The 27347-nt window shown below is 43.8% G+C and overlaps 1 protein-coding gene across 2 annotated transcripts in view; it reads right to left on the bottom strand.

Moving 5' to 3' along the window:
* Positions 1-14756: 14756 nt before the first annotated feature.
* The window catches only part of LOC115267361 (GATA-binding factor C), an 88110-nt gene continuing 75519 nt past the window's right edge, over positions 14757-27347 (bottom strand). For both annotated transcript variants that reach the window (XM_029874331.2, XM_029874332.2), the window contains exon 7: positions 14757-16861. In XM_029874331.2, the coding sequence (XP_029730191.2) occupies positions 16838-16861 (24 nt within the window). In that variant the 3' untranslated portion in view covers positions 14757-16837. The remainder of the gene's footprint in view (positions 16862-27347) is intronic.

Here is a 27347-nt window from a genome sequence, read left to right as displayed (position 1 = left end):
CGGCGGCGTACAGGAGAACGGTGTGTGGCGGAGAAGGATGAACCACGAGCTCGCTGCACTTTACGGTGAACCCAGCATCCAGAAAGTGGCCAAAGCCGGAAGGATACGATGGGCAGGGCATGTTGCAAGAATGCTGGACAACAACCCTGCAAAGTTGGTGTTTGCTAACCATCCGGTTGGTACAAGAAGGCGTGGAGCGCAGAGAGCACGATGGGCGGACCAGGTGGAGCGTGATCTGGCGAGCATTGGGCGCGACCGGCGTTGGAGAGCAGCAGCTACAAATCGAGTATTATGGCGGCAAATTGTTGATTCAGTATTATCATGAATTTGATGTTAACTAAATAAATGAATAAATGAGTCTCAGATTTTCATGAAATTTTTTCCACCGGCAGGGTTTATGGATATATGTATAAAAAAAAAATGAGAAAAAAAAAATCAGAACCGCCTTTTCCGGAAAATGCCATATAAGCCGTTTGTTTGAAAAATCATAACGAAGCAGAAAATGAAAGCAAATTTTCTGAGATTAGATGATTTTTTCAAGCTCCAGATATTTGTTATTCAATCTTGAAATAAGTTTTGTTTGAAAAGCATAAACTGATGTCGTGTTATGCTTTTTTATATCAGCAATACAACAAAACTTAAGACTATGATCGAAGATTTGTCTTTACGATTGAAATATGTCGACTGAAATAAAGGTTTTCAAAGAAATGGCTTATATGTTCATTTTTCACAAAATTGGCCCAATTAACCCTCAAGAAATCTCTTCAGCGACACTTTCGGAAATATCTTTAGAGACTTCTCAAATATTCCTTGAATAACTCCAGAAAACTCAGCAGGGATTTTTCAAAAGTTGTTCCTTAAGGAAGTGCTTAAGAACTATATCGGAAATTAACTATAAACGTTCACAATTGCCTGAAAAATAATCTGTTCGAAATAAACATAACTTTATTTTTGGAGATACTATATAAATCTCTATATATAAATAAAGAATGGCAGTTCCAGTTTTCAAAAATTAATCATTTAACTTGGACTTTTATCTCAAAGATTGCACAAATGTTTTTAAAATTTTGGACACCTCCTAAAAAATTAAAATTACAAAAACTGTGGGAAAATATTCATTTTTTTCTCTTATTTTTGCGCAAATATATTCTTCTCCAGAATGCTCATAATATTTTTAACAAGAAAAATTCCTTCCGCAGTTTAGGGCAATTCTTAAAAATGAAAAAAGGTCATTTTTCGAGGAACTCTTTTTTTTATGCGTCTTCAAAGAGCGATTACGCAAATAAAAAATACATATAGTGGAAAATTTGCATTTTTTTCGATTGGGTATGTATTTAAATCTATTGAAGAGGTAGTTTTACCAAAAAACGAAATTTTATAACCTCTGAAGATATTTAAAACAAAGCGTCAAAGTTCGACCAAAAAGTAGGTGTTTTTTGGGATAGACCATATTCTTAATGTTGGAGGTTTTTCTATCCAAAATAAGAATTTTAAAAGTCAGTTCGGAGTGATATGTTATGTGTACATAACTGTTAGTAATAATCATTATTTTCCAGATTTTTCCCCGTACAAATTTTGTTTGTTACAAATGTTTGAAACGTTAAAAAAAATTAAAATAAAAACTGTTCGTACAGTTTGTTATTTTGTGTGGTAAACTCATAGACCCATATTTTCTATATATTTTCTATATTATTTTCTATTATATTTTCTATTATATATAAAGCCTGTATCCGCAATAATCGGGACACAGAAGCATGGCTGTAGCTCTGTAATGAATCGGTGAAATTTGGCCAAATAATTGACTGAGAGCTCTTTGGTATGTGTTTATTATTTGTGCCAAATTTCATAAAAATCGATGCATTACTTTTATCTGTGGATGAAAAACAAACAAACGTGGTTTTAAGCATTTTGTACAATCATGACTAATTTTCATTCACATAACAGATGGTTCTTTTACGCTACAGTTCAAAGTTCTATGATGATAATTATGAAATTTCGTTAGCATTTATGATACTTATAGATACACTTTCTTGCAAAATTTCATCAACTTTGATCAATTGGTTTGCAAGATACTGGTGTTGATGAAGGTGAGTGTTAGTGAAATTTTTTCGTGTTTTTCATGTGCGATGTTTGCCCATTCATAACTTTTGAATTTCTTTGCCAATTTTCATGAAATTTTCACAAAAGGTAGTTGATCATTTGTATATTATGCCTGCAAAATTTGATGATTATTGGTATAGTATTTTCAATAGTACGATCGAAACAATAAAGCGTGCTGACTAATTGCTGTCTGAGGAGCTAAAATCACGCTCAGTCCCAGTATATGTTTCGACTATAAAATTGTTGATAGTGTATCGATTTTTTTTGAAATTTTGCCTATGTAACAATTGTAGATTGAGAGGTTTGTGTTCAAAATTTCAGCAATTTCCTTTACCAAATTCAAAAGTTACAGCGCTGACAAGCAAAACTAGGGGCTGCATAAACTTCAATGGCGCACATTCTACTCTTTTATTGCTACAACAAAAAGTACTGCACCGATTCACATCGAATTTTGTAGGTAAAATCAACACATCTCAAGATGTTATTAGGCAAAATTTGATCAATTTTGGTGTATACATTGCAGAGTTACAGCTGTATTTCTGTGTCCCGATTATTGTGGATACAGGCTTTAATACTAAACATTTTCCAAATTTCTTGAAGCTGTTCTAAACTTAACTATATTGTAAATATTTCATAGAAGAACCGGAATGAAAAGACCAACCGTGCGTCGAGATAGAGCATATTGAATGTTTATAGTTAATTTCCGATACAGTTCTTAAGCGGTTTCTTCAGAGATTCTTCCAGGAATTCATCCATGGGAATGTACCATTGAAGGGGAACTGGAATCGAGGAACCTTGACAAACTACTACTACCATAAAAATACACTAAAAACAATTTATCACACATCTTATCAGTAATCCGCCGAAGCATTACAATAACAAATGCTGCCATTGCTAATGGATCTGTTAAAAAATATCGCCAGGTGATTACCCCTATAGGGTCTTGTACCATACGGGCACTTGCTGCCATACAAACATTTTTTGTTCAACATCACAATTAAGACAAGACATAATCAACAATCCCGACTAGGAAATCATATAGTGTTATGATGTTATAATATTTTTCTTTAGCTTATTATGTTATAAACTAGATGGAGGATGATTTTAAAATAACTAAAAATGTAACAACTAAAATTATAACAAAATTTGATATGAAGTTTATCCTCAGGATAACTAGTTTTTATCAAAATTTGATTTATTTTTGTAACATTAATTTTTAAATGTCGAAGACTCAAAATTAAATTATAATACCATAAGTTATCAAACAAATTTTTTTAACATAACGTGAAATAACTGAGTTATAGTATTTTGAAAACACCGAGGATGTTGAATATGATTATATCACAATGAGTACACGGTTTATTAGGATTATGTTATATTTTTGTTACAATTTTCTAGTCGGAATAGTACGCCACAATACTCGGTTTGTGGCTGCCTCTCTCCATCCTCAGTCGCACCCAATGCTCGCCAGGTCATGGCCTCCACATCTTTTTGTGCAAGCCGCATCAGTAGCAAACATCAGCTTTGTAGGGTTGCTATCCGGCATTCTTGCAACATACCCTGCCCACCGTATCATCCAGGCCTTGGCTCCTGTCTTGATGCTGGGTTCGCCGTAAAGTGCAGCGAGCTTGTGGTACACCCTTCTCTGCCACACACCGTTCTCCTGCACACCTCCGAAGATTGTCCTTAGCACGCGTCGCTTGAAAACTCCGAGTGCTTGCAGGTCCTCCTCGAGCATCGTCAATGTCTCGTGTCCGTAGAGAACCACCGGTCTTATTAGTGTTTTGTACATGGTGCATATGGATCTTTTTTGACCGCAGCTTCTTCTGCAGCTCATAGAAGGCCCGATTTCTACTGATGATGCGCCTTCGAATTTCACGACTTACATTGTTTTCTGCCGTCAGTAAGAATCCGAGATAGACGGATTCCTCCACCACCTCGAAGGTATCCCCGTCTATCATAACATTACTACCCAGATGGATCCGGTCGTGTTCGGTTCTGCCTGCCAGCATGTACTTTGTTTTTGAGACATTCACCACCAGTTCGACCTTTTCTGCTTAGCGTTTCAGGCCGGTGTACAGGTCTGCCACCGTTTCAAATGTTTTGGCGGTAATATCCATGTCGTCCGCAAAGCACACAAATTGACCAGATTTTGTGAAAATCATTCCCCGGCTGTTGGACCTGGCTCGCCGCATCACACCTTCCAAAGCGATGTTGAAGAGTAGGCATGAGAGTCCCTCACCTTGTCGCAGTCCCTGGCGAGATTCGAATGAACTGGATAGTGCACCCGAAACCCTTACGCAGTTTTGCACACCGTCCATCGTTGCTTTAATCAGTCTACTTAGACAGCTTCCCAAGTAAGCCGTTTTCGTCCATGGTTTTCCATACATAGATCTGCGCGGTGGAGCCTGTCGTATGCCGCTTTGAAGTCGATGAACAGGTGATGCATTGGGACCTGGTATTCACGTCATTTCTGGAGGATTTGCCGTACGGTGAAGATCTGGTCCGTTGTCAACCGGCCGTCAATGAAGCCAGCTTGATAACTTCCCACGAACTCATTCGTTTCAGGTGACAGACGACGGAAGATGATCTGGGATAGCACTTTGTAGGTAGCATTCAAAATAGTGGTCGCCCTGAAGTTCTCACATTCCAAATGATCGCCTTTCTTGTGAATGGGGCAGGTTACCCCTTCCTTCCACTCCTCCGGTAGCTGTTCGGTTTCCCAGATCCAGACTATCAGCCGTTGCAGACAGGTGGCGTATTTTTCTAGGCCTATCTTGATGAGTTCAGCTGCGATACCATCGTTACCAGCTGCTTTGTTGGGTTTGAGCTGGTGAATGGCATCCTTAACCTCCCTCAGCGTGGGAGTTAGTTCATTTCCATCCTCCGCTGCACTGCCGTCGTCATTCCACGCCTTTCAGGTGCTGATCGAAGTGCTGTTTCCACTTTTCGATCACCTCGTGCCCGTCCGTCAAGAGGCCTCCGTCTTTATCCCTGCATATTTCGGCTCGCGGCACGAAGCCGTTGCATGATGCGTTGGGCTTCTGGTAGAACTTCCGTGTTTTTTTTTGGGAACGACACAGCCGTTCCATTTCTTCGCACTCCGCTTCTTCCAGGCGGCACTTTTTCTCCCAAAAGAGGTGGGTCTGCTGTTTCTGCTTCTGTTTGTAACGTTCCACGTTCTGTCGGGTCCCTTGCTGCAGCATTACCGCCCGCGCTGCGTTCTTCTCCTCCAAAACCGTTCTGCACTCTTCGTCGAACCATTCGTTCCGTCGATTCCGTTCCACGTACCCGATGGTACTCTCGGCTGCGTTGTTGATGGCTGCTTTCACAGCAGTCCTCTAGAGAGGCCTCATCGAGCTCGCCCTCGTCTGGTAACGCGGGTTCGGGATTCTGCGCGTATGCTGAAGCGGCATACGGTTGTTTTAGCCACTCTAGGTTGTACGGTGGCGGGCGCCAGTACTGTACATTGTTGATGACGAAGAGTTTTGGGCGCAGTTTGACCATCACTGGGTAGTGGTCGGAGTCGATAATGTCGGAGAAGTGCTGTTCGTCAATCAGTGCGTGGTCCATATGAGATTCCGTCTGCTGTAGTAATCTCCAGATGTAAAAGATAAGGGAGAATATGTTGGAAAAAGGTTCTACGTATGGCCATGTTTTCGAAGGCGGCGAAATCAATGAGTCGCAGGCCGCTTTCGTTCGTCAGCTGGTGCGCGCTGAAGTTTCCAAACGTCGGTCTGAATTTTCTATGATGATCTTGACGTCGTTGCTTGGGCAGTGATCGTACTTGCGTTCGAACTGCGCGTAAAGTGCGTCCTTGTCATCATCAGTGCTTCCGGAGTGTGGACTGTGCACGTTTATTATGCTGATGTTGATGATTCGGCCCTTGATCCTCAGCCTGCACATTCTTTAGTCGATCGGCCACTAGCCGATCACGCGTCTGCACATGTTGCCCATCACAATGACAGTTGATCCAAGCTCAGTATGCGGAGTGTATGCGGATGCTCCCGATGAAGTTGAGAGATCTGCAGTTCAACGTATGTACCGTGTTTCCAATCACAAGCCCCTTTTCGTCGCTGTGGTCGTCGCCATTGGTAATGGCTCGCATCCTTCTCTTATTGATCTTGTTGATCATTTTATCCCGACTTCCCCGTAAAGTATCTCGGGTTGTAAGATAATCATTGCACACGCATCTACCAGGTCATCCAGGTAAGAGATCCAGTGGTCAATCAATCGCCCTGTGAATTTGTCTCAACTTCCAACCAAGTCTGAGAAACCGACCAGATGAAAATAACACAACCATATTAAGTTATGTTTTTGACACTTTCACCTGTTAGTAATGAGAGGTAATCAATACTATTACTGTTTGTTGATAATATGAAAAGCATAAAATGCAGATTATTGTAACACTAAATTAAATAAAGTCTGCCTAATAAAGGAAACAAAACTACATAAATGAATTACAAAATTGGTATTCCATCGGGTAGAGTTAGTATACGAGTGTTATTTGGCAAGTAATGTTTTGGTATTAGGGTTTGGTGTTTTACCTTTTATCAACACCAAGTATATAACAGTTCTTATTATCCCAGTTTAGACTCCTGATCGGGAAACAAGGTGACAGTGAATAAAAACCTCGCCCAAATTGTGCCCAACCGTCACCAAAAAAACGTATCGAATTTCGTGCTTGGTTATTAATGAACGTGAGGACTCCCATCGCTGCACAGTGAAGGAGCAGCAGATCCAATTAATCATTCACCGGCGGCGCAAAGATTGAGAATGGGGATTTTTGTTTTCGTTTTGGGGTAGCAGATAGCTCACCACTGAGAGATTGGGATTGGGAAGGTTGGGGAGACATGGTGGAGGATCGAAGCGGGAAGGTGTTCCAGGAAAGAAATATCACGTCCAGACTGATTCGTGTCATACATTTCAATCCATTATTCCCGCGTGCGATGGATTGGACTTGGGGGTAAACCAGTAGACATAGCTGAGAATTTCGGATAAAGGACTAAGGTTACCAGTTTGTTCGGTGATATGTAAATTATGTATCCAGGTTTTAAATGGCACACGGTCACTTACCAACATCCTCTATAGGCCTAGCTCGAAAGCAGCAAAAGACTCTTTGAAAATACGAACAAACACTGCAGCTCGTCATCGAATCTACGGTTGAGATCTACGGTGAAAAGCTAAACAATACTGTTGTGTCTATCATTCGAATGACGAGTACCGGCACCATCTGGCTACCCTATTTCCCCCAACCCATCCATTGCTTCATTCGTACGCTATGGTCGTCTGGATAGAGGTGACCAAGCACCTTAAAATTCATTCATAATTTCGACTTATCAAATCACTTCGATCTTAACGAAGGTATTTGACAACTCTCCTGTTACCTTTGATAGATTGATTATCTTCCAAACTGGTAGCTCGGGTCCGTTTCGACGGGAGCTTCTACCTTGCCAGCCAAAATTCCGTCAGAATTCCTTCCGGATCAGTTGAAGTTGTTTGACTCGGCTGCTACATGTCAGAAGACTATCCAGCAGTTGTTCATACCATTAAAGTGAGCCTCCAGTTGATCTTACTCAGTGGCGTAGAAAATTGCCCCGATTGTTTGTAATTGAGCTTCCCAGTAGCGCGTGGTTAAGGCCGATCTCTAACAGAAATACAAGTTGTACGTTACGTGCACTTGAGCTTTTAACGAATCGGTTAAATAGAATCTGGTTTTGACACGCAGCACAGTTCATCCTTTTCCGCCCAACAAATAGGTTCAAGCAATTTGTACTGAACGAGAAGTACAACTAACTGATCATCATCCCACCCGGCCGCCACACCACAGGAACTGAACGAAAACGAAAAACGTGAATTTGATGCGGGCCGTATGATGTTCAGTCAAGCGCGTGATATCGCCCTTCTGTGTGTTCGGGGGTTCGTTGTCTGCTCTGGCGTATTAACTGATAACGATTACTGGTAATGATGACGACGACAACGACGATGCTGTTGAGCTGTTTTATCCTTTCAATTCCGTTGTCGGTCCATTGTGTGTACCCTTTTGTGCAGCAAGTAGCACGAACAGAACGACGAATTGTCCAGAATCGATTTTGTCCCCCTGGCCGCCACCTTCCTGGTCTATTTTTAGAGGCTGTGAGTCTAAAGTTTCTTCCAATCAAATTTGCTTAAATCCAGCTGGATTACAGATTTATTCTTCGTAAAATTAAATCGAATCTTGCCACACTCTATGGAACTATAAATTTTGATTATCCTCACCTAACCCTCTCGCCATCGGTCAGTTTTGCAGCTTCTTGTTGGGAAAAAAATCTCTCTTCGATCTACTACGTACGAAGTGTAGGAAAAATCAATTTTGTTCTATCGATGGTGGTAGGGAAGGAGGCAGATCGGCAGTGTGGATGATTGGGTATCACTTTTACGTAAATCCCTAATTTCACGCTTGACCAGTGCGTTTCGATTATGGAGCTTTGCGATATCAATTTTCTTTCGCTCTCGAAGGATGTTAAAATGCTCTATTGGAGAGTGATGATGAAAGGATATCTACCGAGATTTTTCCTATCATCGTCTAAAGCATGGGAAACAAGGGCGTAGCCAGCTTTTCGGTCGGGAGGGGTCGGGACTTGGGGAGTACCCTTAGCACATTTTTTTTATAACGGAACACGATGCAATTGAATGTAATAATTTTATATTCAAAAACCATTGTTTAACCGTTCATCAGTCACGTTGGGAAACGCTCGCCTGTATTACACAAACCAGCGTGGTACTGATAGCGGTGGCCAATCTCTGGAAGATTAAGAATTTTCTTTACCTTACCCTTACCGGTCAGGCTAAGGCCGGGGTGGCCTCTGCTGTACATAGTAGCCGCCTCCATTCCACTCAGTCCATGGCTGTTTGTCTCCAGTTCCGCACTCTGCGTAAGGTCCGCAGATCGTCCTCCACTTGGTCGACCCACCTAGCTCGCTGCGCTCTACGTCTTCTTGTACCGGTCGGATGTCTCTCGAGAACCATTTTAGTCGGGTTGCTATCCGACATCCTGATGACGTGACCCGCCCATCGTAGCCTGCCGATTTTCGCGGTATGGACGATGGTTGGTTCTCTTAGCAGCTGATGCAGCTCGTGGTTCATTCGCCTTCTCCAAGTCCCGTTTTCCATCTGCACTCCGCCGTAGATGGTACGCAACATCTTCCGTTCAAAAACTCCGAGGGCGCGTTGTTGCTCTGCACGTAGGGTCCATGCTTCGTGCCCATAGATGACTGCCGGTTTGATTAGCGTTTTGAAAATTATTAACATCGTGTGACGGCAAGCTTTGTTCGATCGTAAGGTTCTGCGGAGTCCAAAGTAAGCTCAATTTCCTGCCACAATGCGCCTCTGAATTTCTCTGCTGGTGTCGTTGTCGGCGGTTACCAGTGAGCCCAAGTATGTACACGAATTCTTCAACCGCCTCGATTTCATCACCGTCGATATGAATTCGGGGTGGTGGGCGCGGTGATTCCTCCCTGGAGCCCTTTGCCATCATGTACTTTGTCTTCGACACATTAATGACTAATCCGAATCGCCTGGCTTCACTCTTTAGTCGGATGTACGTTTCCGCCATCGTCTCAAATTTACGAGCAATAATATCAATATCATAGGCGAAACCAAGCAGCTGAACGGACTTCGTGAAAATCGTCCCACTCGTGTTTATCCCCGCTCTCCTTATTATACCCTCTAAAGCAATGTTGATCAGCAAGCACTAAAGACCATCACCTTGCCGTAACCCTCTGCGAGATTCGAAGGGACTCGAGAGTGTCCCTGATACTCGAACTACGCACATCACTCGATCCATCGTCGCCTTGATCAACCGTATCAGTTTATCCGGGAATCCGTATTCGTGCATAATCTGCCATAGCTGTTCTCGATCGATTGTATCATACGCCGATTTGAAATCGATGAATAAGTGATGTGTGGGCACGTTGTATTCGCGGCATTTCTGCAACACCTGGCGGATGGCGAACATCTGGTCCGTTGTAGCGCGTTCACCCATAAATCCAGCTTGATATTGCCCCACGAACTCTCTTGCAATCGGTGATAGACGGCGGCATAAAATTTGAGAGAGTACCTTGTACGCAGCGTTCAGTAGTGTGAGCACGCGGTAGTTCCCGCAATCCAACTTGTCGCCCTTTTTGTAGATGGGACACACGGACCTCTCAAATCTTGGTAATGACCTAGTGTAGTGCTCTCCACCGTGTTTAAGAAGTTCGCTTGGTAGTTGATCTGCTCAACCTCTTGGAGGTCAGGGGCCAGAAGTCTTTTATCCTCCGCGCATCCTTCAAAATTTGGTACCACACCGGTGCTTGCCTAGCGATTGCTCGTGAGAAAAATTCCGTTATTGTCCTGGCACATGTCGGCTTGTGGCACAAAGCCTCTTCGCGAGCGGTTCAGCTTCTCATAGAACTTTCGTGTGTCCTTAGCGCGGTATAGCTCTTCCATCGCTTCGCGATCTCGTTCTTCCTGCTGGCGCTTCTTCATCCGGAAGACTGAGTTCTGCCTGTTCCGCGCCTGTCTATAACGTGCCTCATTCGCCCTTGTACAGTGTTGCAACATCACCTCGCTCATACTGCATTCTTCTCGTTTTTTTTTTCAACTATTCACATTCACCGTTGAGTTTTACTTCAATATCGAGTTTTACAACTTTTTAAAATATGAAATTTACTAAAATTCAAATATCTCGCGTTTTGTTCAACCGATTTCAAATCTTTTTTCATAAATTAAAAGCTGAATTAATTCCATTCGATTATCTGAAGGCAGGTTTTGCGGCAGATTGATAAAACTCAAGATATTGGCGAGTTTCAGGGACGATCTCTTTAAATTTTGGCAAAATTTCCAAAAAATGTTTGAAGAAATATATTTTTTTCAATAAGAAAAAAAAAACAGTTTAAAAATTCTTTCTCAACGTTTATTTGACATATCATATGTAGGCGAGTTACAATAAAAAATTCAGCTCAATCGGAGCATTGATTACGGAGAATAAGATGTGTGAAGTGAACAACTTTGCTTAAAAATAGAACAAAAATCGATTTCAAATCATCAACCTTGTATGGAAAGTCGAAAAATTTCCCGCTCTACAGTATTTTTTTTTTGCTTTGCGTTTTCGAACTCAGGGCATGATTCTACACCAAAAACGATCATCAGCTTAACGAGTTCAAAAATGCTGTGAACTAGTGTAATTATGGGTTAAATCCTATATTATTAAGATAGTTTATATCTTGAGAGAACTTTTCCGGAAGTCGTCCAGAAGACGCCCGGAAGACATCCAGAAGACGTCAGGAAGACGTCCAGAAGACGCCCAGAAGAAGCCCAGAAGAAGTCCGGAAGACGTCCAGAAGACATCATGAAGACGTCTAGAAGACGTATGGAAGACGTCCAGAAGGCGTTCAGAAAACGTCTAGAAGACGTCCGGAAGGCGTCAAGAAGACGTCTAGAAGAATTCCTGAAGACGTCTAGAAGACATCCAGAAGACGTCCGGCAGACGTCCAGAAGACATCCAGAAGACGTACAGAAGACGTCCAGAAGACGTCCAGAAGCCGTCCAGAAGCCGTCCAGAAGACGTCCAGAAGACGTCCAGAAGATATCCGGAAAACGTCCAGAAGACATCCGGAAAACGTTCAGAAGACATCCGGAAGACATCCAGAAAACATCCGGAAGACGTCTAGAAGACGTCCAGAAGACGTCCGGAAGACGTCCAGAAGACGTCCGGAAGACGTCCAGAAGACGTTCGGAAGACGTCCAGAAGGCGTCCGGAAGACGTCCAGAAGACGTCCGGAAGACGTCCAGAAGACGTCCGGAAGACGTCCAGAAGACGTCCGGAAGACGTCCAGAAGACGTCCGGAAGACGTCCAGAAGACGTCCGGAAGACGTCCAGAAGATGTCCAGAAGACGTCCGGAAGACGTCCAGAAGACGTCCAGAAGACGTCCGGAAGACGTTCAGAAGACGTCCGGAAGACGTCCAGAAGACGTCCGGAAGACGTCCAGAAGATGTCCAGAAGACGTCCGGAAGACGTCCAGAAGATGTCCAGAAGACGTCCGGAGGACGTCCAGAAGACGTCCGGAAGACGTTCAGAAGACGTCCGGAAGACGTTCAGAAGACGTCCAGGAGATGTCCAGAAGACGTCAAGAAGACGACTAGAAGAATTTCTGAAGACGTCTAGAAGACACCCAGAAGACGTCCGGAAGACGTCCAAAAGACGTTCGGAAGACGTCTAGAAGACGTTCGGAAGACGTCTAGAAGACTTCCTGAGGAAGTCTAGAAGACATCCAGAAGACATCCAGAAGACGTCCGGAAGACATCTAGAAGACACTCAGAAGACGTTCGGAAGAAGTACACAAGACGTCCGGAAGACGTCCAGAACACGTCTGAAAGGCTTCCGGAAGATGTCAAGAAGACGTCTAGAAGAATTCCTGAAGACGTCTAGTAGACATCCAGAACCAGAAGACGTCTAGAAGACGCCCACATGACGTTCGGCAGACGTCCGGAAGATGCCCGGAAGATGTCCAGAAGGCGTCCGGAAGACGTCAAGAAAACGTCTAGAAGAATTCTTGAAGAAGTCTAGAACACATCCAGAAGTCGTGCCGAAGACGTCCGAAAGGCATATAGAAGACGTTCGGAAGAAGTCCAGAAGATGTCTGGAAGACGTCCAGAAGACGTCCGAAAGACCTCCAGAAGACGTTCAATGGACGTCCGGAAAACGTCCGGAAGACTTCCGGAAGATTTCAAGAAGACGTTTGGAAAAAATCCTGAAGACGTCTAGAAGACATTCAGAAGACGTCCAGAAGACTTCCGCATGACGTTCAGAAGACGTCCAGATAGCGTCTGGAAGACGTTTAGAAGAAATTCTAAAGACGCTCGAAAGAAATTCCGGAGGTATTCTGAAGACGACAAAATGACGTCCGGAGATATCCAAAAGATGCCCGGAAACCGTCCGAAAGACGTCCAGAGAGTTCCGGAAACAGATCAGAAAACGCCCTTAAGACGTCCGGCAGACGTCAATAAGACGTCCAGATAACGTCCGGAAGACGTCAGCAAGTCGTCTAGACGACAACCGTAAAATATCCAGAAGACGTTCGGAAGACAATTCGAAGACGTCCGGAAGACAGCTGACAGTTTTAAACAGAGACAAGATGAAGGCGACGTTTGGAAGACGCCCAGGAGACATTTGGAATACAATCCATCGAAACAGAGCAGTAACGACGCGTCGCCTGCCATAATACCTAACTATAAATCAGATAGCTTTTGGCCTCTACAAAGTTTTATGAGAGTCGATTCGTAAAGGCACGACAGTATTCTTTCAGATATTATTAACCCTAGTAGGATGTTGGGGTCAATATGACCCAGACAGGCACGCTGTCATCATCGTGGTGCGAAAAGCGTAACATCTTAGGAGGGTTAAACCAAAATTGGAGAATTTTAGAAAAGCTTTGGATGTTGTGTGAAAAGAATAATCAAAGGATTCTTCAATTTAAACATTATATTACACGAGTGAGTGCAAAGTCGTTTTCGGTCTCGCACAAAAAAGGAGAAAAAAGATGCGATTATCGGAAAATTTTCAATCTTACATGGCGACCGTCAATGCCGTGTTACGGTCGCCATGTCACACAATTCACATGTGTTAAACCAGTGATCACAGACAAACAGACGTGGATGGTCATGAGTTCGATCCCAGCCCGGCATTTGCGCAATTTTTCGTCAGTTGCTCTTCCCCCCGAGAGTGGCTTATATCTGACCCTCTTCTGAGGATATGCTCTAACGGACCCGGATACTTGGATATCGGCTAACGGCAACTCATAATGGACCCCCAATCGGACTGGCAAAGGAACAAGAGCCAAACATCATCATCCTCATGCTGGTCATTCTATCATGGATAGGGTAGAAAAGTGACAGCAGCGCAAAGGCAACCAGTTAGATACAGCAGAATCAGAATAGAATACATTTAGGCGATGTAGAAAGTGTAAGTGCAGCTGCCTATTGGAATCGCTCACGCAGTGCCCTAGTGGACAATAGAGCTGTAAATTAGGTTGAGTGGTTAAAGATCAAAGTGAAGTCTCATCGTGGGGATTGAAGCATGTGATATCTCACCTTTCGAATCGAAAACGAATCCCACTAGGGGGACGATAAGATTTTTTTTTTCATTCACTGATTTTTCAGATTTTATTTATGTGTGTGTATGCCTCCTTATCACAATAGATCACAACAATTATTTAAATAATTCTTTATTTTTTTTTCATTATGGCAGTGGGTTCACATTCCAATTACAGAAGATGTCATATTCCCATTTTTTGTTTTGTTTTGTTTTTGAAAACTGATGCACTAGAAGAAATGTTTTATTTTTATTTTTTTCATACTGTTTTAGGTTTGTTTTGTTTTTTAAAGTGTGTTTTTGTTGTTGTTGAGAATTTTCTCTGTGTATTCAGTAGGTCTGTTGTTTAAAATCCGATATTTTGTGTTCCATATTGAGCGCTGAGTCTATACATTAAGGGTTGTATCCATTCATATAGTTATTTCTTTATTTAGTTGGTATTTACATCGCACTATGTAGCTATTTGTCCATCCAAACATTAAATATACACTTTGTACAGGTAGTATTTTTGATTACAACGTTTTCCATTGTGTTTTTCCTCGATTTTTGTGTTTTGTATGTTCATTATAAATCGTTTCAGTTTGTGCTTATTTCTATTCAATTATTTTATACAATTTTCAGTTTTTTTTTTCATGCAACATTCTCTGACTACTTCTTCTGTTGCATCTTCTTCGTCCCTACCTCTCTGCCTCAATTTGTGCTAACTAATGCAATTTCGAGCTACAACAGATGACAATAATAGTAATGTGTTGGGCAATAATATTAATACAGTTCCATAATATTAGACAATAAAATAAAATTTAATAAAATAAAAACTTCTTTCGCTCGCTCGCTAGCTTGACGCGACCGACGACACGAGCGAGCGACAATGAACCTAGGATGAATCTAAACTATCTAAATCTTTGCACTTTTTGACAGCGAACCCAGCGAGCCGTGGCGCGGAGCCACGGGTCGCTTTTGTATTTTTTTTTTTAAACCTCTGTCGGTGGGTTGCTGGTGGTTTATCTATATGTTACAAACACTCTTCCTTCGCTATTTTTTTTTGTTTTTTTTTCTCTTTTTTCATGGGTTTAAAAGTGGCGTGGTTGATGAGCTTGATGAGACCAGGAAGTGTGCCTTGTTGTGGGGGTAAGGGAGATGAGAATGGGAAGGTGGGAACGAAGACGGGAGGGAGTCATAACTCTTCCATCAAAAGCGCGTAATGTAAGCGATCTCAGCGAGCTGATAAGTGCGAATTTCTGCTCCTGTTTTGACAGATTGGGATTCTTTTTCGCGGTTGGCGCTAACGAACAGATAAACGGCTTTCCATCAGACGTTGGATAGGTTTCACTTAAGCCGTGATTAGCTCTATGAGCTGAAACAGTGGTTTACCCTTGTTTTACTTAAAAAGTTTGGTATCTGGTCTGATACCTAGATAAACAAATAAGAAATGCATGAAATCTTTTTTCAGTGTAGTTGTCAAATACTGGTAAGGTTTTCCTATAATATCATTGTATTTGCCTCACAATGTACATATTCATGCAATGGCAGGCAAAGAAAGCCCTTCAATTAATAACTGTGGAGATGCTCAAAGAACACTAAGTTAAAGAGAAACAGGCCACTTTCCAGTTGGATCGTCGAGCCAGAAAGAAGAAGAAGATATGCCGACACTTTTCGAAGCAGTTCAGTCACAACTATTTTTCATTAATTTTGAATCGTTTTGAAAGACAATTTCAAATTGCTGAGAAGTTTACATAAATTAGAATTCTTCAACATTTGAGATGAACTTTTCTCTGAGTGTGGTCTCAAAACAAGTGACCCGGAATAAAACAAGTTATCATTATTATTTTTTTAACTTAAATTTTAGAAGAAGGAAAAAACCCAGTGAGTGAGTTCCTTTAGAAGTCTTTCTCAAAAGGGAACAAAACCTTAAAAAAAAATAAAAAATAAATTAAAAAAAAAATAAAAAGAAAGAAACAGATTGAGAACCACTGTGCCAGTCTACCGTGGAAGTGTGACGGTTTATGCGTATCGCGATTTGCGATCTGCACCGCACTTATTTCCTGTCAAGATGGATGGAGCAAAACGGTGAATACGCGGTTTCGCGGCAGCACAGCAACGCCATCCATTCGTCAGTGCCAAAAAGTTCAATTACCGGTGAGGGGCTCGAGCGCGATTGATTAGCTAGGAGACTGCGCTTGTCAGCCGAGGAAGGATGCACCGACAAAGCGCGACGGGCGATAAATCAGCACAGTTAGGTAATTACATCATTTGGGATGGGTTAAGGGTGGTGGCCGGAAGTTTTGAGGAAGATAATAGTGGGCGTGTACGGAAATGCGGCGAACGTGCGCCGTTCAAGAGCGAGTTCTGTGGATTTCGCTAAAAATCCTAAAATTGTACTAATATCAAACTTATACAGCTGCGTGTGTTCGAGCCTGGGATGGGCGCTCGGACCAGATGAAGATGAGTAGTGTGTGAGTGTCGATGTGTTTGTGTGAACAGGTGTCGGAGAACCCATGGTAGGATTTTTTTCCTTTTCTAAACAACGGCGTGAAGTCCGTTTGAGGTCACACAAATGTGACCTCCTCAACTAGCGGTGGTGATGGTACGGTTGCGATTTCGGTTCGGATTTACTGTCCCATTAGTCACGTGTATTCCGATCGCCAACTCTGTAAAAATGGAGAGAAAATAAGGAAAAATTAGTATTTGCATTTGCAACTTCAGTCGATTTGATGAAATTATGATGTTTTAATTTATGATTGGATTTAGAATTGGATATGAATTGGATATGAATTGGTAAGGGCCCATATAGCCGAGGCGGTAAACGCACGGGTATTCAGCATGACCATGCTGAGGGTGACGGGTTCGATTCCCGGTCGGTCCAGGATCTTTTCGTAAAGGAAATTTCCTTGACTTCCTTGGGCATAGAGTATCTTCGTGCCTGCCACACGATATACGCATGCAAAATGGTCATTGGCAGAGGAAGCTCTCAGTTAATAACTGTGGAAGTGCTCATAGAACACTAAGCTGAGAAGCAGGCTTTGTCCCAGTGAGGACGTTACGCCAAGAAGAGAGAGAGAGAGAGAGATGAATTGGTTTTGGATTGGAATTGGATTGGACTTGGATTGGATTTGGATTGGAAATGGATTGGATATGGATTGGATATTCATTGAATTTGGATTGGATTGGGATTGGATTTTGATTAGATTTTGATTAGATTTGGATTGGATTTTGATTAGATTTTGATTAGATTTGGATTGGATTTGGATTGGATTTGGATTGGATTTTGATTGAATTTGGATTGGATTTGGATTGGATTTGGATTGGATTTGGATTGGATTTGGAATGGATTTGGAATGGATTTGGATTGGATTTGGATTGGATTTGGATTGGATTTGGATTGGATTTGGATTGGATTTTTATTGGATTTGGATTGGATTTGGATTGGATTTGGATTGGATTTGGATTGGATTTGGATTGGATTTGGATTGGATTTGGTCTGAAAATGGATTGGATTTGGTTTGGATTTGGACTGGGTATAGATTGTATTTGGATAGGATTTGGATTGGAATAGGATTGGATTTGGATTGAATTTGGATTGGATTTGGATTGGATTTGGATTGGATTTGGATTGGATTTGGATTGGATTTGGATTGAATTTGGATTGGATTTGGAATGGATTTGGATTGAATTTTGATTGGATTTGGACTGGATTTGGATTGGATTTGGATTGGATTTGGATTGGATTTGGATTGGATTTGGATTGGATTCGGATTGGATTTGGATTTGGATTTGGATTTGGATTGGATTTGGATTGGATTTGGATTGGATTTGGATTGGATTTGGATTGGATTTGGATTGGATTTGGATTGGATTTGGATTGGATTTGGATTGGATTTGGATTGGATTTGGATTGGATTTGGATTGTATTCGGATTGGATTTGGATTGGATTTGGATTGGATTTGGATTGGAAATGGATTGGATATGGATTGGATATTCATTGAATTTGGATTGGGATTGAATTTTGATTAGATTTGGATTGGATTTTGATTAGATTTTGATTAGATTTGGATTGGATTTGGATTGGATTTGGATTGGATTTGGATTGGATTTGGATTGGATTTGGATTGGATTTGGATTGGATTTGGATTGGATTTGGATTGGATTTGGATTGGATTTGGATTAGATTTGGATTGGATTTGGATTGGATTTGGATTGGATTTGGATTGGATTTGGATTGGATTTGGATTGGATTTGGATTGGATTTGGATTGGATTTGGATTGGATTTGGATTGGATTTGGATTGGATTTGGATTGGATTTGGATTGGATTTGGATTGGATTTGGATTGGATTTGGATTGGATTTGGATTGGATTTGGATTGGATTTGGATTGGATTTGGATTGGATTTGGATTAGATTTGGATTGGATTTGGATTGGATTTGGATTGGATTTGGATTGGATTTGGATTGAATTTGGATTGGATTTGGATTGGATTTGGATTGGATTTGGATTGGATTTGGATTGGATTTGGATTGGATTTGGATTGGATTTGGATTGGATTTGGATTGGATTTGGATTGGATTTGGATTGGATTTGGTGTTGCGAAGAGATTCTTTCGGAGTTCTCGTAGCAGAAACTCGTTGTTTCGAGTATGTTCAGCTCAAAGCTATAAATAATGTTTTTATTACAATCAAGTTCAGGTTACTATTTCAATGTGTGTACTCACATTTTAGTCTCCGACTGAGTTCACTTTAACCAATTCGCAAACAGAGACAAGATATGTTTCCTAATTCTACAAACAAGATTTCAATTAACCTCTTTACTTAAATAATATTATATTTAATTTACCACACCTCAAATCACTAGTATTTCACTGTAGATCCAAAACAAAGTCTCAATTTCCAGTGCTTTCAATTTTGCATATCATCTTTACTCATGTCAGTCAAGCCGTTGGGCCTAGGTAGTGGCTCACAATGGCTCACCGTAGGGTTGTTCGATACGATGGGCTGATGCGGTGAACATCCTCCCCCCCGTGTCGTCTGGACTTCCGGTTCAGCGTCACCAGGTATTCCGACGTCTAGCACAGCCAACTTCGTAGCGGGCCGTTTAAGGATTCCTCCTATAGTCTTCACCTCTGCTTGCCGTGTCACGCCGTCCTTGCCCGGAATAGTCCGGATCACTCGTCCACGTATCCATCTGTTCCTGACGGTTTCGTCCACCACGAGGACCAGATCGCCCACCTGAATCGGTCTTACGTCCTTAAACCACTTCGTCCGGCGGATAATGGTTGGCAAATATTCCAATACCCAACGCCGCCAAAAATTGTCCAGTGTGTGCTTAACCATATTCCAGCTACTTCGTAACGCCGTACCTACATCTGTTGGATACTTTTCAGGTTCGCGAACACCATTTGAGCTTAGCAACAAAAAGTGATTCGGGGTCAGCGATTCCTGGTCCGCCGTTTCCAAAGGGATGAACGTTAATGGTCGAGAGTTGACCATACTTTCTGCCTCAGCAAGCACGGTCGCAAACGATTCGTCATCCAGTTTTCGCTCTATAGGAATCGCTCGTAGTGCTGATTTGACAGAGCGAACCATACGTTCCCAGCAGCCCCCCATGTGAGGAGCTGCGGGGGGATTGAACCGCCACTGAGTGTTACCATTTGTGAAGGTGCTTCCCAGATCAGTGTAGATTCTGTTGATTTCATCTAGCAGTTCCCGGCTTGCTCCTACAAAGTTAGTCCCATTGTCGGAGTAGATTTCCAGTGGGGATCCCCTCCGGGCTATAAACCTTCTAACTGCCTTCTTAAACGCGTCGGTAGACAGACTAGCTACTACCTCTAGATGAATAGCCCTGATCGTAAGACAGGTAAAAAGGCACACCCATCGTTTAGCTGCGCTCCGTCCGACTTTCACCAAATATGGGCCAAAAAGATCAACGCCCACATAGGTGAACGGGCGAACATCTGGTTCTAACCGTACAGCTGGAAGCGGTCCCATTTTTGGAGCCACAGGCATTGCTTTGTGTATGCGGCACCACATGCAGCGTTTCCTGGTTAAACGTGTTTCGACTCGCAGGCGTGGCACATGGAACTTCTGACGTACCTCGTTGACGATGGTTTCATCATTGGCATGACCATATTTCCGGTGATAGAAATCTAGCAGCAACTCGGTGACCCGATGATTTCTTGGCAGAATGACGGGAAATTTAGCATCAAAGGTCAGTACATGAGCTTCTGCGCCCCTACTGCCTACTCGCAGCACTCCGAAATCATCAGCGAATGGTGAAAGTTTCGCAAGACAACTGGACGATCCCACTGACTTCTGGCTTCCTCGGCAACGTTCCAAGTTTTGCTTGAGGATTGCGACTTCGTCCGGAAACGCATCCGCCTGCGCTAGCATCCATAACGTCCTTTCCGCTTTCTGAATTTCCGCACTAGTCAGCCCCATAACATCAGCAGGTTTTTCCTTCCTTTTCGCTGACCGTAGACTATCCACGAAGTGATGAACATACGCCACTGAGCGCAGCATTCTGTCGAACCGCGAAAACCTTTCAGTATTCACCAATGGTTGTCTAACTAGGTGGCTGCACACATACGCTTCCCGTAGCTCCTTATCACTTTCATCGATACCTTCATCCGGAATCTTCAACCAATGTTCTTCGCTGTTGTAGAGAAATTCTGGTCCCTGGAACCAGCGACTGTCTATGTTGTATGAAGGTCCTTTGCCCCACTTCGTTGCTTCATCCGCCACGTTGATTTTCGTTGAAATCCATCGCCATTCTTCTAGACATGAAAGGTTCAATATCTCGTCGACCCTAAAGGCGACAAACTGGCGGTATCGTCGTGTATCCGACTTGATCCACGAACAAACTGTAGATGAATCACTCCAGAAGTAAGTTTTCTGGACCTTCAGCGAATGGTTTTCCTCGATAGTTTTCCGCAACCGAGCTCCTAGCAACGCCGCCATTAATTCCAGTCGAGGAATAGAAAGTCCTCGAAGCGGCGCGACCTTCGTCTTCGAAGCAACAAGTGCTACCCTGATCTGGCCTCGATCAATGATTCGAAAGTATGCTACTGCTGCGAAGGCTTGAGCGCTTGCATCGACGAACACGTGTAGCTCTAGGGTTTCAAGGCTTTTCGGCTCATACCCCGGGAAATAGCACCGAGGTATACGCAATTCACCCAGCTTCTTCAGCACAGCTATCCACTGCGACCAAGTTGCAGCAAGTTCGTTTGGAATTCGGCTGTCCCAATCGGTCTCGGTTCGCCAGACTTCTTGTATTAGAATCTTTCCTTGGATTACAAACGATGCCACCAGTCCTAAGGGATCATATATACTCATGACCAGTCGCAGCATTTCTCTTTTCGTAGGAGCTTGATCACTTTCTAGCAGGCTTCGTACTTTATCACAAGATTGCAGCGAAAATAAAAAGACGTCATCTTCTTGTAACCAGGCCATGCCCAACACTCGCTCGAATCCTTCCTTCTCCGGTAACATGTCCTTCGGCGGTTTCCGGTCTACTTCTCCAAGCTTCTCTAACACGTTCTTGTCACTTGACATCCAATTCCGAATGTAGAATCCAGCCCGCTTGTGCACCTCGATCACTTCTCTCGCTACTTCACACGCTTCTTCCGCAGTGTCGAAACTGTCTACGTAGTCGTCCACGTAGTGCCTTTTGATGACTGCCGCAGCTCCACGGGGTAGCTCATGTTCTTGCTCTTGCGCGTTCACATTTTTTTATGTATTGCGAATGAGCTGGTGAGCAAGCCGCACCAAAAATTGCCACGTCAGAAACCATGATTTTCATCGGAAGTTCCGGGGAATCCCGGTACGGAAACAACAAAGCGCTACGATCTTGCTGACGAATTGCGATTTGCAGAAACATCTCCTTGATATCAGCAGAAACTGCCACCTGTCGCTCCCGGTATGGAAACATTACGGACAACAACGGCGTAAGAAGATCGGGTCCCTTCAATAACATCGAGTTCAATGAAACGCCGTCAACCTTCGCTGCCGCATCCCAGATGACTCTAATCTTCCCTGGCTTCTTCTCATTCAAGACAACTCCAATCGGTAAAAACCATGTGCGCCGGAGGTCGAACCCTTCAACTTCTTCCGCTGTCGCTACGTGGATATACCCCTTGCTTATAAAACCCGCAATTTGCTGTCGAACGCTTTCATACAACTCCGGTTTCTTGGTTAAACGTTTTTCCAGGCACCTGAATCGATGTTCTGCCATCGGCCAACTGTTCGGCATCTCCACGTAGTCATGTTTCCACAACAGTCCCGTCTCGAACTTCTCGCCGCTCAATCGTCGTGTTGTGGATTTTAGGATTTCCAGTGCCCGTTGTTCTTCTGCTCCTTTCACAGCTGGTACAACCGCTATTCCCATGCTCTCGATGTCGAAGAAACGGCGAACGAACTCGTGCAGATCAACGACCGTTGGCTCCGCGATGTGGAACTGGCAATGCATCGAATTCATTTGAGGTTTCCGCAAACTGCCGCATACTGCCCATCCAATTCTTGTCTTCGTAGCTATAGGCTCGTTCAGTTTTCCCTCTCGCAGTTTCAGAGTTGCTAGGAGATGAGAGTTGCTCTGACCGATCAGGATTCCAGGTACCGCGGATCTGAAGCTCTTCACCGGTAGTTTATTGAGGTGCGTGTACCTTGATGCCAGCTCTGAATAGTCCATCGTCTGTGTTGGTAGGCCAAGATTATCTACGGTGTACACATCGGATAATTTGTATCGCTTGCTTCCGCCGGCTTCGCATATTTCCATCTCAACTACTTCCGCACCCGTAATCGTCTTGTTGATGCCCCCGGTCCATTCGATGTGCAACGTTTCCATCTCTCCATTGACCCCCAGAGCGTCTGTTATCGATCGTTCAATGAGCGTGACCGATGATCCATCGTCGAGGAACGCGAACGTGTTGACCCGACCAGATTTCCCAAACAAGGTAACCGGAAGAATACGGAAGAGCGTCGAGGAGGATAGTTGACGATGAACTGTTACAACAGCATTCGTAGCCTTCGTGTCCGATGGCGGCTCAAAATGAAGCAGCCGGTGATGTCGCTTAGGGCAGTCGTTGATTCCACAGAGTTCACCTCTGCATGGCCAACGAGCATGAGATGTTAGGCAACGAGCACAAAGTTTATGCACTTTCACTGCCTTCCATCTGCCATCCAAATCCAGTCGCTTGAAGGACGAGCAGTTCTCGATTTGGTGGTTCTCAGCGTTGCATACTGGGCACAATTTACCACTGCTCTTGTTGATCTCCCTCTCAATCTGCTTTCCACTGCTCGTTGCAGCTTTCTCTGCTTCTTCTCGTCGGCTGCCTTTCGGCTGGTTCGCTGAGACGTGTGCGTTCACGAAGGAGCGCTCCTTCTGCCGACTTCGTTCGTCCTTCACTGCTTTCTGCGGGATGCTGACAAGCGGAGTAACACCGCTCGCCGCCGAGGAAATTTTCGCCATGTATTCGCTGAAGACATTCAAATCTACCACCGGAACTTGCTCCTGATAGAGAGCCCAGCTGAACTTCACCGTCGCCGGTAGCTTGTCAACCAACTCTTGAAGAAGGATCGGGTTTGCCAAATGTCTTTCTAAACCAACCGCCTTCAAGTGCCCGCAGAGGTTCTGGACCACTAGACCGAAGCTAACAAGAGTCTCCAACCGGTCTGGTTTCGGTGGAGGTGTTGCGCGTACCTTGGCGATCATGTTGTTGACGATCTGTTCCGGGCGCCCATACAGTTGCTGAAGGGTGGACACAACCTGGGGCACGGTAGAAGGGTGGAGTAGGAAGCTACTGACGGAATCCTTCGCACTTCCCTTTAGACTTCGTTGTAGGCGGAGAAGATTCTCGGAATTGGTATACCCGCAAGTGTCCGTGGAATGCCGGTAGCTGCTAATGAACAGCGGCCAATCGATCGGATCACCAGAGAAAATGGGAAGCTCTTTAGTCACCACCTGCCTTGCCGCTAATTGTTGCGACGATGGTCCAAGCTGATCACCTGGAAAAGGCGATCGCAATGCCTGAGAATACGTGTGCGGATGGATAGTTGGTGCGGAAGTATAGAGATTCGAAGCGAAGGGAACTGAAGGTGGATTGTTCGTTTCCCAACCAGAGGATCCATGGTGCGCCATTGAATTCCGCTGACTGTTGGATAATTCAACGTCGACCGCTATAGGTGGTGGAGGAGGAGGAAAAGGGGAACCATCTACATCGCAAAGATTGAAATCACCTCTGTGAGACGTATCCAAGGGCTCAACCCACGACACCGGAGGAGGAGGCAACGGAGAAGAACAATGATCGTTTGTCGCGCGATCTTTCTCTCGATTTATAATCTCTTGTACCTCATCATGTAGATCCCAATATTCCTTCTCTGCTACATTCCGCAGACGAATGGCTTCGTACTCTCGCTGACGTCCCGCTTCGATTTGGGACTGCAGTTGCAGTTCTGTCCCACGCAGACACTGCAATTCGCTCTCCAGTTCCGCCATTTGAAGTCGAAGCGCTTCACATTCCTTGGTTCGTTCGATGAGCTGGCCGCGCAAATCTTCCTCCGAAAGGCGCGCCTGCTTCCGCTCTTCGTTCAGCCGTTTCTCCTGGTCTTCAATTTGTGACTTCATATCCGCTCGTTCACGATCCCACTGTCTGAGTTGACAACGCAAATTATCCTCTGATTGCCGCACTAGCTTCAGCTCGTTGGAATGTTGCAACTGAAGGCTTTTGATCTGGTGCACCAGCTCGACTTCCCTTTTCCTTCTCATGTCAACGTCCACTCGATGTTTCGCCACAAGCTCCTGGATCACTCGGTGTTCCGCTTCCATTTGTTGTGCATTCTGCCTTCGAAGCTCGCCGGTTTCGGCACTCCAGCGTTTGTAGCAGTGAGCCCCGAAACGATTTATTTTCGGGATTGCGCCAGCTGGTGCTACTTCTTCGACCTTCAATAGATCGGTATAGGGTTGCAGGTCAACTAACGGCAAATCGGACGACTGTTCATCTCGATTATCCGCATCCGCCCCGACTGCACCTTCGAGAGAATCCTCTGATTCGTCTCCAATCGTGATGCTCCCCAATGTGCGAGGGATCGACTTCACCTCTGATCCGGCACACGGTCGGTTTTCCCCGATGACCTGAGAAACTTTGGATGCTGTAGCCTTCAGTGGTGTTGAAGAGTATTGTACAACCTGCGGATTGGCTGCCGGTGCGTCGTCTGGTAGGTCCGAAATCGTAGCGATCGACGTAATTGTATTTTCTACGCCAACCTGACCGGAGCTTTTGGCTGCTTCGGTCTGCCTGATCCAGTCTACCGTGCGTTGCACACTTCTCTGGCTACTCTGCACGCTCCGCACACTTCCTTCTTCTCCATCCTGCTGGCTCAACAACTCATGCTTGCGAGCGATGAATTGTTTCTCGCGATCCAACTTTTCTCGAAGTTCCCGTTCCTGCAGAGCTCGCTCCATTTCGATTCTCTGCCGACTCAAATCTTCCATGAGCCTTTTCTCCTCTTCCAAGCGCTTCAATTCCCGATCAATTCTTGTCCGGCGAGCACTAGACGAGCTCGAAATCCCACTCATAATACTCGGTGTCTGCTCCGGTACAAGGGAATCACCACCAGGAACGCATTTGGTACATACAAACTTCGTCGTACGTACCGTTGTCGTGCTAACGTTAGCACACGAAAAGTGGTACCACAGAGAACACTTCTGACACTGTACCATGTACTTTTCCGAGTTATTCGGCCGATCACAACCGACACAGCCCCGTAACTCACCTCCGTCACTATCTATCATCGAAGGAACGAATAAATCCTCCGACGACTGCTGCGACATCCCATCTTCGTCACCCGGTGGAGTGGGGTCAGCATTCTCCTGCTGGATCGCCCTGGTCCGTGACCGAGTCTGTCGCACGTTAGACTGGAGGTCCATCTTTCTCGTGATAAAATCTTTGAGAATCTGTTGCGAAGAGATTCTTTCGGAGTTCTCGTAGCAGAAACTCGTTGTTTCGAGTATGTTCAGCTCAAAGCTATAAATAATGTTTTTATTACAATCAAGTTCAGGTTACTATTTCAATGTGTGTACTCACATTTTAGTCTCCGACTGAGTTCACTTTAACCAATTCGCAAACAGAGACAAGATATGTTTCCTAATTCTACAAACAAGATTTCAATTAACCTCTTTACTTAAATAATATTATATTTAATTTACCACACCTCAAATCACTAGTATTTCACTGTAGATCCAAAACAAAGTCTCAATTTCCAGTGCTTTCAATTTTGCATATCATCTTTACTCATGTCAGTCAAGCCGTTGGGCCTAGGTAGTGGCTCACAATGGCTCACCGTAGGGTTGTTCGATACGATGGGCTGATGCGGTGAACATTTGGATTGGATTTGGATTGGATTTGGATTGGATTTGGATTGGATTTGGATTGGATTTGGATTGGATTTGGATTGGATTTGGATTGGATTTGGATTGGATTTGGATTGGATTTGGATTGGATTTGGATTGGATTTGGATTGGATTTGGATTGGATTTGGATTGGATTTGGATTGGATTTGGATTGGATTTGGATTGGATTTGGATTGGATTTGGATTGGATTTGGATTGGATTTGGATTGAATTTGGATTGAATTTGGATTGGATTTGGATTGGATTTGGATTGGATTTGGATTGGATTTGGATTGGATTTGGATTGGATTTGGATTGGATTTGGATTGGATTTGGATTGGATTTGGATTGGATTTGGATTGGATTTGGATTGGATTTGGATTGGATTTGGATTGGATTTGGATTGGATTTGGATTGGATTTGGATTGGATTTGGATTGGATTTGGATTGGATTTGGATTGGATTTGGATTGGATTTGGATTGGATTTGGATTGGATTTGGATTGGATTTGGATTGGATTTGGATTGGATTTGGATTGGATTTGGATTGGATTTGGATTGGATTTGGATTGGATTTGGATTGGATTTGGATTGGATTTGGATTGGATTTGGATTGGATTTGGATTGGATTTGGATTGGATTTGGATTGGATTTGGATTGGATTTGGATTGGATTTGGATTGGATTTGGATTGGATTTGGATTGGATTTGGATTGGATTTGGATTGAATTTGGATTGGATTTGGATTGGATTTGGATTGG

This window comes from Aedes albopictus, chromosome 1 (genome assembly GCF_035046485.1).
Source record: "Aedes albopictus strain Foshan chromosome 1, AalbF5, whole genome shotgun sequence".
Lineage (NCBI taxonomy): Eukaryota > Metazoa > Arthropoda > Insecta > Diptera > Culicidae > Aedes > Aedes albopictus.
This window is presented reverse-complemented; position numbering and strand designations above follow the sequence as displayed.